General features: G+C 45.8%; 1 protein-coding gene across 1 annotated transcript; it reads right to left on the bottom strand.

Annotated features, from left to right (window-relative positions):
• Positions 1 to 439: 439 nt before the first annotated feature.
• Positions 440 to 7,424, bottom strand: LOC112069148 (junctional cadherin 5-associated protein-like; the record flags this gene model as incomplete). The annotated part of the gene is made up of 2 exons (XM_024136439.1): positions 440 to 2,458; positions 3,025 to 7,424. Coding segments are annotated over 2 exons (4,408 nt in total), but the record flags the coding sequence as incomplete, so codon positions are not given.
• Positions 7,425 to 12,738: the final 5,314 nt, after the last annotated feature.

Genomic DNA, 12,738 nt, shown 5'->3' with positions numbered 1-12,738 from the left:
GAATTGCATAATGTCTGCCAATGAAAAGCATCAGGAGGGTAGAATAATAAAGCCAATGAAAAGCATCTGGAGGGTGGAATAAGCCAATGAAAAGCATCTGGAGGGTAGAATAAGCCAATGAAAAGCATCAGGAGGGTAGAATAAGCCAATGAAAAGCATCAGGAGGGTAGAATAAGCCAATGAAAAGCATCAGGAGGGTAGAATAAGCCAATGAAAAGCATTGGGAGGGTAGAATAAGCCAATGAAAAGCATCGGGAGAGTAGAATAAGAAAGGATAAAGAAGAAGCTGCTACAATAACACTAGGAATGAGTCCCAAAATGGCACCCTGAACCCTATGCAGTGCACTACCTTTGACCAGGGCCCAGTAGTGCACTATATNTTCAACTTGTGATCAAAGTATGCAGAAATAAACTATAATGGTTAAATACAAAATATCTCTTAAAATAGTTAAAATATACTTTATTTTGTACATTATGCAAACTGGTTAACAATTCAATGATAACAAAAATACATATTCAGTGAAATGTAGGCTGCGTCTAAAATGGCACCCTATTCCCTATATATTGCACTACTTTTTACCAGAGCTCTATAGGCCCTGGTCGAAGGTAGTYCACTATATAGTGAATAGAGTGCCATGTCAGACATGGCCGTAGTCTCTTCACATGATACACAAGTATGGCCACTGATATTTCCAATGAAATAAGCACCCACCTACACCCAGTCAATTCTGACACATTTTAAAACGAAGATTAAAACGATGACTTGTTAAAGTGTTACATCCCAAATGGCAACCCATTGACTATTTTGTGCACTACTCTTGACCATGACTCATGGGGCTCTGGTCAAAAGTAGTGCACTATATAGGGAATAGGGTGCCATTTGGGTACGTACACAACAAGATTCCTGACAATGTTTCCCAGCTCCACTGACTAAGCCACAGCTGTTTGTATGACAATATTGCTCTATCTTGTCCATATAATTCTTGTTTACAACTTAAACTGCCACACTCCATGCCATTATTGCTTCCTGAAACGACCTGGGAAATCGAGCTATACACCAGATTTTTTACAACATTTACGTTGACTACCCAGAATGATCTTATATATCCTGACCCAGCTTATAAATGCACATTTATGGATACAGATGGCAACTCCTAGCCTGGTCCTAGATTTGTTTGTGCTCTTGACAAGTCCAATGCTCATTGTCAATCCAACAGGGTTGGGGTCAATTTCTTTTCAATTCCAGTCAATTCAGGAAGTACACTGAAATCATTTTTAATTAGGAAATGTTGTTTACTTTCTGAATAGACTGGAATTGAAATGGAATTGATCCCAACCCTGAAAGCCAATGAGTGACAAGGAGTTGACATGATAGCACAAACAGACTTTCACACAGGCTAGTCAACTCCCTTCCCCCCATAATGTAGAAGAACCAATGCCTCAGAATACATATCACTGATTTACCATTATGCCACAAAGTAGGTATAGAGTGACTCTTCATTGAAGAGCTTTATGGGTTATGATTACAGTGTGCGGGAAAGCGACGAGACAGACAGGCCACAGTGTATCAAAAAGAATAATAGACTGATCGATTGATCGATTAATCTGAAAATGAAAACAGTTTCTCGAGCCAAAGACATTGACGTCCAATATAATATATTTCTTCTCAACTCTCCATAATAACAATAAAATGTAACTATTTTGGTGTAATCGACACTGAATGTAACGGAACAGCTTTTATGATGAATATTCTCCCTATGTGTCCTTGTTGTGTAAAACGTAAGTACTTACATTTATATCTAAACAGCTCGCCCATAAACAAACAGAATCATACAGCATGTTAACGATGAGTCAACTAACGGTATTCGATTTCAACATATTTGAAGTTGTTATACGCTTGACAGAATTGCATAATGTCTGCCAATGAAAAGCATCTGGGAGGGTAGAATAAGAAAGGAGAAAGGACAAGCCACTACCAGAAGCCTAGGAATTCAGTCCGAAATGGCACCCTATTCCCTATGTAGTGCACTACTTTCTGGGCCCTGGTCAAAAAGGGCCCTGGTCAAAAGTAGTGCACTACATTGGAAGTAGGGTTACAAAAGTCGTGCACTACATAGGAAGTAGGGTGCCATTTGGGCCGCATCCTAGTAGAACCCCAATTAGAGGATGGGTTGAGGGGAGATAAAGGGGAGGAGGGGGGTTAGTTGGAAGCTACCCCTAGGTGGGGGAACACCTCCCTTTTGGCAGTGGAACACTCTTAGCACTCAACGACGCCGAGGGTGAGGGTGTACACAATGCTGTTGTCGGAGAAGGCCGTTTCTGTGTTTGGGATGAGATGAAGGCATTCTAGTGGGCAGCCAGGTCACAGTGTTGGAGGGAGCTAAACCTCAGATGGAGAAAGATGACGGGCGTCTCAGTCTCTCTCCACTTTAATCCACTGGGCTTGGGTCTCAGGCCTCTGGTAGAATACACAGAAAGAAGGGATACACTAGATCATTTAGAGGGAATAAATTTGAGTCCCAAATGGCACCTTATTCCCTATCAAGTGCACTACATTTGACCAAAGCCCTTTAAAATTAGTACACAAAATAAGTAATAGGGTTCCATTTTGGACGTAGACTATAGTTCATGTGACAGTCCTCATAACATGTCCAAAATGTATTTCACACACATAAAAAATGTCTTCAAAATGAATGAAAATAATGTAATATCAGTTGTGTGTGGTGGTAGATTTGAATTGTAGGTCAAATAGCCCCCTCTTGTGGGAAGAGTCCATAATAACAGCCACAATTCACTGCTTGAAATACATGCGCCATAAATTATAACTCATTAGAGTCACAACCAACAATATTTGTGTAGTCACATTTGGCAGTGAAAAAAGTATCACAAATGTGTAACAAACAAAATATGAAACTATTAATTCCTGGTGAAACACTCTCATATTCAGAATAAACATGTAACACAGCTCGACAGAAAAAAATACTTGAATAAAATGAAGAAAAAACAAATGCATCAAGTAGCTACCCGAGACAGATGACACCTCCTCATCTTGCAACACTGTATCTTCAGAGGCCTCTCGATCGTCCTCTAGCTTGACCTCTCTATCGTCCACTGTGTCACTCTGGGAGGGAGCAGGGAGGACAGCGCTCTCTTCCACTTGTTCAACGCCACCGCTGGCCTCCCCCTCCGTCTCCCCGTCCACCTCCTCCACCTCCCCAGAGTCTGTGCTCCTGATGCTGAGACTCATGCGGGACACCGAGTCCACCACCTTCATCCGAGCCAGCCGCTCTATCGCCACCTGGTGGCTGGGCGAGGCAGCTAGCTTGTCCTGCAGGGCCTCTATGTGCTGTGAGGCACCTCTGCCCCTCCTCTCTCCCTCCAGACTGTGAGACAGCTTCTGGTCGGGGTTCATGGGGACTGAAAGTGGTAGTCTGTCTGGCGGAAACTCCAGCATACCTGGAGTTTCTCGACCCAGTTGGGTCCATTTGGCACTCCTGATGCGCTCTGGGGTATCCTGTGGCGGCTTGTTTTCTTGTAACTCCTGCCCACTGTCAGGAACCGTAGACGCTGTAGACCGCAGTTCCCCAGACTCTGTAGCTCTCACATGTGTTTGTAATGTCTGTTCGTTTGCACTGCTTCTTTCTGGATCTTCTCCAGCAGTGGGTTCACTCTCTCTTAATTCAATCTCATCTGTTGCTGGCTCTCTAGCCCTCCGCTCCTCTGTAACTAAAGACTCTGCAGGCACATCAATCCCTAATATCCTGGCTGCCCTCTCCTCTATGGATTCGTTCTCTGGGATGCCCTCGGCACATTTCACTTCGTATAGATTGTTGAGATCCTTGGTTGCTTGGTTTTGATTGGTCTTCTCAGCAGTAGCACTCCCACCCACATTCTTATCATCTGTGAGTGACAGCTGCTCCCTCCAATCTTGACACAGAGTCTGAGCCTCTGAACGATTCGAGCAAGAGTCGGAGGATAGCTGTGTGTCTACTTCGTCCTCAGCTGGTTCTTCATATGTTTCAGCTCCTTGTGGACTACCACTGTCACCGACGATCGTGGCGCTACTTTGATCAGACAAGTCTGGGCTTGACTCCTCATGGAGCGGAGACATTGGGCTTGGTCTGGACATCTGGCTCTCGCTCTCTTTTTTACAAATGGGGCATTCCTCTTCGGAGTCTAGACCGGCGCCCCCTGGAGGCACTGTATTGCCTCTACCACCACCAAGTTTAGATTTGGCTGTCAAAGTTTTGTTAACTTCTGTTGAGTCTCGAGTCTTTTGTAAAGACTGACATATGTCCTCATAATCAGGGGGACTCGTAAGTGTGGAGGCGTCCTGCATCGGCTGCCTATCTGCCCAGGGGACTTCTGCTGCCGTGTGCGTCGTTGGCGTCGTTGGGCTTAAGTCTCTGATCTCGCTGGGATCCCTAGGAGAGTCAATAAAGTCACTAGGGGCGGTAAAGTCACAAGGCGGTGGTGTCTCCGAAGGCGAAGAGAGGTCTAGCTTCACCGACCTGCCACTGCAGCTACTTCTCCGTGACAAATTCGAAACAACCCTGTATTCTCTGAATCCTGTAGGATCGCGTGGCGGGACAGGGAGCTCCTCTCTTAGCTGCTTGCTGAATGTCACTGACTTTCTTTCAGCGGGTCTTGAGAAGGCGCTCTTGACCTCCCTGTACTCTGGGTCGACGGACACAGTCCAGCTCTCGATACTGCGCCTAAGGCTGCTGGGTTTGCTGAGCCCCGCCTCCCCCGCCAGCCTTATCTTGATCCGCTCAGGGATCTGCACAGCGCCGCCATTGTTGGGAACGTTATTGCTGGCAGTGCCTAGCTCTAAGATGTCTTTGTAGGCCTCGTTGAGGTCCTCGATGCACTGGTCAACACTGGGCCTCTTGCTGCTCTGCTGCTGTGGTTGTTGCTGTTGATCCTGGAGCTCTTTGTTGATAGTCTCTAGCTCCTCAATGGCATCCCATGGCCGTCTGCTGACGGGCTTCAGCAGGAACTGACCGAAGCCCTCCTGCCCACTGCAGGCCGCTGCTGGTTTGGCCTCCATCGTGTTTCCTGAGGGTGGTGGTGGTGGCGCTGCTGCTGGCGGCTGAACTGTGCTCTTGTTCAGCTGGCTGGAGATTGAGAAAGTGGCCGTCCTGGAAAAGGCGCTGTTGCTGGATGGTTTCAGGCTCTTCACCCCTTTTATGGGATAGCTGAATGCAGTGCTGCCCACACCGCTGGGGTCTGGGGTGACGCCTGGGTCGGGGGAACCTGGGGCAGGGACTTGAGGGTCTTGTGCTTCCTTGTTTTCAGGACCTGGAGGAGGAGGAGGGGGAGGCTGACGCTTTCTGGCCTCTGGGCTAGTTTGAGTCTCCTGGTCACGGTATTGGTTCCCAGGCCAGGATCCTGAGAGTTTCAGCTCCTTGTGATGGTTTATTTTGGGGGGTTTAATGGGGAGTTTTCTCACTATTTTGCTGCTTGATCTGCTGCTTGCTATGCTACCGGTTAGTGCTTGCAGCTCAGCCTCTGCTGAAGATGTGCTTTGGAAACTTTGGTTTGTTAAGTGGCCAGTTTTGTTCTCGCTCGGACTGTCCACTGGGCTTGGTGGCCGGACTGGGCTTGGCGGCTTCTCATCATTGTTGTTTTGATCATGGGACGTACTGCCCGGCGTTGGGGGGATGGGAACAGACACCAAACAGAATATTGTTTCGCTAAGTTTCTTTTTTACGCTCTTTTTCTCTACTTTCTCTGCTTTCTCTGAGGAGTCAGGCTTTCTTGGTTTCTCTTTCTCTGAGGAGTCAGGCTTTCTTGGTTTCTCTTTCTCTGAGGAGTCAGGCTCTTTCTTTTTCACTTGAGTCACAGTTTCTGACACACCTTGGTCCACAAGCCTGATCTGCTGAGGGGGCGGTCTAACCTGAAAAGCGGTTGGATAGTTACCACAGCTCTGGTCAGGAGCTACACTGTCTACACTTCCTTTGTTTATTAAACCCCTGTGGCACCATCTAGTACTACTACCGTCGTTGTCATTGACAGATGTCTTGCGGCTGTCGGTATTGAGAGATAGCCCATGTGGGGGGGAAAAGGCACTATCATGTGTGGATTGTCCTAAAACCTTAGCGCAGGGAATCTCTTTGTTGATGTTTCGGATAAGCTTGTCCGAGTCAGTGAGAGAATTTCCGCCAGGCCCTCCTGAGATGTGTCTCACTCGCGGATCATCAAAGGGTAAATAGTGAACATGCCCCAGATGTTCCTCGGTGTATCCAGGGTTAAGATTTGGGTTAGGGTTAACCTGTTTCCTGTAGGGTATACCTCGATCCCCATAGTGTTCCAGCCACGACCCTCCTGTCTGTCTGGAAAACCACCTTCCCGCCTCTGAGCTCACAGGCATCTGCATCTGTATCTGCATCTCCCCCCTCCACTTATAGTTCACCACTTCATTGCGGTTGATTAGGCCTCCCCTGATTGGGGGAGGGGCTCTCTTATAAGACGGGGGCGGGATGTAACCGGGGGGCTCCATGCCAAAGATTGCGGAGTGTTGTGCGAAATAGTCTTGTCTCTGCAGTTCTCCACCCCTTGGATGATAGATAGGCCTGTTGTCCTTCTGTTGTTTGGACCCACCCTGTTCATCTACTACAGCTACAGAAAGCATCTCCTGGCTACCCCTAGTCTGCTGGTGTATCTCGTACGACGGAGGCTTGACAGGCCTGCTGAACCTGGGCTTTGGTAAAAGTGCAACATGACCGCCYCTTTGCCAACTGTTTCTGGCCCACCGGTCCCGGCCGACTGCGGCGCTGTGGTAATACCTACTATAAGGCCCGGAAAAGACGGTGCTGTTCACTCTCTGTCTATCAACCTGGCCCGGTCGAAGCTGGACACTGACCAAACTGGACTGTGTGTCTGTGTGTTCAGTAGCTCCATCAGGCGACAGCACTCTGGGGAGGGACTGGGACTTCCCTCTGGTTCTGGGAAGGATAGAACCAGCGCTCTCTGGAGTCCTCAGGCGGTGTTGCCGGTCCTGAGCCCACCTCTCGCCCTCCCCATCCGACAGCTGCCTCCCCAGCCCCACTGCAGGCTTCCACTCCTCTGTGCCCAGGCTCTGGCACTTCCGCTCCCCAGTCACCCCAGTCAATACCCTCAGCTGTCCAGGAGCCGCGTCAGCTTCCCTCAGCCAGGAGATGGGGGTGTCATCCCATAGCTGCTTCTGTTGCTGCTTCTCCCTCTCCCCCCTGTGGTCCTCTGCTATCAGGGCCTGTGGCCTCCATGCCACCTCAGAGGCCTTCAGAAAGCTAGCGGACGCTCTCAGCTCCCGGCCATCGGCGTAATCCAGGAGGACACTGAAGTCCTGGCCTCTCCTCCTCCAGTAGGAGACATCCCTCTCGTCCAACTGCTCTCTTCTCTCGATCTGCTCAGAATAGGTTAAGCTGGGAGCGTCATAGAACCTGGAAAGACAACAAAGCACAATTGGTTGGTGATCATCATATAATGAAAATAGAAAAGAAAAAAGAAGAAAGAGAAAGAGAGAAAGAAAGAACCATGAAGTGTTAAGGTACTGCAGTTATAATACTGTACCTTCATTAATATGAAAAATGTTATATTTGAACCCATGTCTTACATAGGAAAATCTACAAATATTATTAAGAGTGAACATGTAGGCTGTAACCTGGATATAGGATTAACATGGTTTTTGCACATAACACCAAAAATAACAAAACTCTTGAAGCATTTCCGTTCATAGATTTATAAGCTTGTAATACCAACATAATTCAGTTAACCTCCCTTATATTTGTAATGATAAAGTCTGCTGACCTTTCCATGACCTGCCAGTCTATAGTTGCATCCCAATTGGCACCCTACTCCCTCTGTAGTGCAGTAGGCCCTGGTCAAAGGTAGTGCACTATATAGGTAATATGGAGCCAATTGGAAGACATTCTAAAAACGGAATCTCAGATGCAACTTCTGGCTCCCACAAAACAAGATCAAAGAGAGAGAAGACAAAATAATCATGAATGAGCTTTATCTGGAACGGTCTCTTATGGAACCATACCTGGGCTCAATACTCTGTTTAACTGTGATGACACAATGCTGACCAGCCCGCCGTGGTTTTATACGATCTGAGAGATATTGATAACTGTGACATTTTAAATGCTGGTATGTCTGGCTAGCCTCCAAGCTGATGTTTTGGCTTTAGGAGTGAAGAAGAGGGTTACATCCTAAATGGCATCCTGTTCCATAAATAGTGCACTACTACAGGGAATAAGGTACGATTTGGGACGTAGCCTAGGAATCAATATCTCCATCTCCAATCCAAGAGGGCGGAGTCAGGCAACACACATATATCTGACGGAAGTGCTTGAGTCAGCGGCTCCCAACTCCCTTGAAGATGCCGTGAAATTGTGCGGCTGCTGCAATATGATCTGCATATTATAACACACGCTGACCTTAATTCAGAAAGCTGGGCGTTCGTTCCCTATATAGTGCCCTACTTTTCACCGGGGTCCATAGGGCTCTCTGGTCAAAAGTAGTGCACTATGTAGGGAATAGGGTGCCATTTGAAGTGCTTTGAAAGGCTGTTCATGACACACATCAACACCATCATCCCAGACACCCTGGACCCACACCCAGTTTCCATACCGCCCCAACAGATCCACAGATGACGCAATCTCAATTGCACTTCACACTGCCCTCTTCCACATGGACAAGAGGAAAATAACTACATGAGAAAGCTGTTCATTGACTAAAGCTCAGCGTTCAACACCATAGCCCCCTCCAAGCTCATCACTAAGCTTGGGAAACCTGGGACTGAAAACTTCCCTCTGCAACTGGATTCTGGACTTCCTGACGGGCCGGCCCCAGGTGATGAGGGTAGGCAACACCACCTCCGCCACGCTGATCCTCAACACGGGGGCCCCTCAGGGATGTGTGCTTAGTCCCCTTCTGTGCTTCCTGTTCACCCACGACTGATGATCGTAGACTATAGGAGAAAGAGGGGAGAACACACCCCCATCCACATCGACAGGGCTGTTGTGGAGGGGTCGAGAGCTTCAAGTTCTTTGGTGTCCACATCGCTAAGGACTTAACCTGGTCCACATACACCCACAAAGTCGTGAAGAGGGCACGGCAGTGTCTCTTCCCCCTCAAAAGGCTGAAAAGATTTGGCATGGGCCCTCAGATCCTCAGAAAGTTGTACAGCTGCACCATCGAGAGCATCTTGACTGGCTGCATCACCGCTTTGTATGGCAATTGCACCGTCCTTGACCGCAAAGCTCTACAGAGGGTGGTGCGGACAGCCCAATACATCACTGGAGACGAACTCCCTGCCATCCAGGACCTCTATACCGAGCGGTGTCAGAGGAAGGCCCAAAAATTCCCAAAGACTCTAGCCACCCAAGCCATAAACTGCTCACTCTGTTATCGTCTGGCAAACGGTACCGGAGTATCGCTCTCAGACCAACAGGCTCCTTCTACCCCCAGGACATAAGCCATAGCCAGACTGCTAAATAGCCAGACTGCTAAATAGTCAATTAATGGTACCCAAACTATCTGCACTGACACTACGCACACTCACTATACATACACATCATATACACACTCACTAGACTATATATACACACTATATACAGACTCACTAGACTATATATACACACCATGTACACACTCACTAGACTATACAAACACATCATATACACACTCACTAGACTATATATACACACTATATAGACTCACTAGACTATATATACACATTATATACACACTCACTAGACTATATATACACACCATGTACACACTCACTACACTATATATACACACTATATACACACTCACTAGACTATATATACACAGTCACATTTACATATATGGTACACACTCACTAGACTGATATATCACACATTTACTTTGGATATCACAGGTTCACTAGACTATTATAATAGTGACGACAGTCGAGTACACACTCACTACATATCACCAACAGACTAAGATATAATACACACCATGTACACACTCACTAGACTATAATACACACTAACATCAAGATATATACAGCAATATTCTCACTAGACTATATATACAATACACACATGTACAGTTATCACATGACAACCTGCAGTACTATCTAATACTACGCACTAATACACACTCACTAGACAGTATATACCACCATTATACACACTCACTAAGACTATGAGTAACACATTAATACACTCTACAGACTATATATGCAACATTATATTACACACTCACTAGACTAATTATACAACCATGTACACTCACTACACTGCTATATATCCAGCCATGCACACAACTAGACATAATATACACGATCCATGACACTCCACTATTATACAAACTACTATATACACACTCATGATATAATCAACCTAACACACTCACTAGACTATATATACACATCAATATCACGACTCACTAGACTATCATATACACATTATATAGCACACTCACTAAGACTATATATAACACTATTACAACTCACTAAACTATATATACAACACCGATATACACACTCACTAGATCCTATAATATTAACACTATACATGGACACGCGCATAGACTATATATACACATTACGATATACATCACTAGACTATGATAACACATCATAATAGCCAGCACTTCACTTAGATCTATATGATACACCCCATGAATATCATCACTCAACTACACTACTATAGACAACGATTATATAACACACTCACTAGACATATTATCTACACACATAACCCTAGTAATCACACTACCACTCACTAGATATAATACACATAATATAACAGCTCAGCTAGACTATCTATTAGCACATGCTATATACACATTCACTAGACTATATATAACACATTATTACACACTCACTACAGATAGTATATACACATTCATATACACACTCCCTAGACTATATATACACACAATACACACTCATAGACTATATATAACACTATAATACACACTCACTAGACTATATATACACATTATAATACACACTCACTAGACTATATATACACATTATATACACACTCTTTAGACTAATATATTAAGACATGTCATATACACACCTCATTAGACTATATATAACATATTGACACAATATATACAACACTCATTAGACTATATATATACAGTACACTATTATACACAACTCACTAGACAAGTGGGGAGAACAAGTATTTGATACACTGCGATTTTGAAGTTTCCTACTTACAAAGCATGTAGAGGTTGTTAAATTTTTTATCATAGGTATCATCTGTCAACTGTGAGAGACGGAATCTATAAACAAAAATCCAGAAAATACACATTGTTATGATTTTTAAGTAATTAATTTGCTTTTTATTGCGTGACATTAGTATTTGATCACCTACAACCAGTAAAGAATCTCCGGCTCTCGACAGACCTGTAGTTTTTCTTTTAGAAGCCCTCCTGTTTCTCCACTCATTCACCTGGTATAACTGCAGCCTGTTTGAACATTGTTACTTATAAAAGACACCTGACACAACACCACACATCAAACAGCACTCTCAATCTTCCCACAATGGCTCAAGACCAGAGAGCTGTGTAATGAGCATCCGGGATAAAATGTGTAGACCTGCACAAGGCTGGGATGGGGCTAAGGCATGGGCAAGCAGCTTGGTGAGAAGGCACAACTGTTGGCCGCAATTATTAAAATATGGAAGGAATGTTCAAGATGAACGGTAACAGCTCATCAGCTCTGGGGCTTCCAATGCAAGATGCTCTCCTCCGTGGGGCCCAATCAATGATCATTAAGGAAGGTGAGGGATTCAGCCGCAGAACTACACGGCAGGACCTGGTTCAATGACATGCAGAGAGCTGGGACACAGTCTCAAAGAAACCAATTAGTAACACACTAACGCTCGTTCTCACAGGTTGAATCCTCAGCGCACGGCAAGGTCCCGCCTGCTCAAGCCAAGCGCATGTCCCAGGCCCGTTCTGAAGTTGCCAAATGACGCATGCTGGATGGAATCGCAGAGAGGAATGGGAGAAGGTCATGCTGTCTGATGAAGACAAAAATAGAGCTGGCCATAAACTCCACTGCCGCCGTATTGTAGGATGAAGGAAGAATGTTGAGTACACCAAAGAACACCTCCCCAACCGTGAAGGCATGGAGGGTGGAAACATAATTCTTTGGGGATGCTTTTCTGCAAAGGTGGACCAGGATACGACTGCACCGTATTTGAAGGGGAGGATGGATGTGGGCGCCAGTATCGCGAGATCTTTGGCCAAAAACCGTCCTTCCCCGTCAGTTTAAGAGCATTAAGATGGGTCGTGGTGGATCTTCCAGCATGACAACGACCCGAAAACACACAGCCAGGCATACTAAGGAGTGCTCCGTAAGAAGGCATCCTCAAGGTCCTTGGAGTGGCCTTATAGCCAGTTCTCCGACCTGAAACCCAATAGAAAATCTTGGAGGCGAGCTGAACGGTGGGCCGTATTGCCCAGCGACCGAGCCCCAAACCTGAAGGATCTGGAGAAGGTATGTCGGATTGTTAAGCTCAGGGAGATTTAGGGAGCAAAGTTGCCTCTAATGCTACGCACGGTCCGATAGTGGTCGAAAGAGCCTGTCGCGATCTCCAATAACTTAACACGGGGCCAATCGCAGGTTAAAAGTTCTTGCATGTTGTTATAGTGTGTCTTATCACATCTCATAGTCCTCTTGTCTTCAGTTGAGCTTCAACGGAACAATACTCACTACGGATTTCGTCGTTCGTTTTCTGGATGTTGGCTATATAA

This window comes from Salvelinus sp. IW2-2015, unplaced genomic scaffold (assembly GCF_002910315.2).
Source record: "Salvelinus sp. IW2-2015 unplaced genomic scaffold, ASM291031v2 Un_scaffold917, whole genome shotgun sequence".
Taxonomy (NCBI): Eukaryota; Metazoa; Chordata; class Actinopteri; order Salmoniformes; family Salmonidae; genus Salvelinus; species Salvelinus sp. IW2-2015.
The sequence above is the reverse complement of the archived record's forward strand: the minus strand, read 5'-3'. Positions and strand labels throughout refer to the sequence as shown.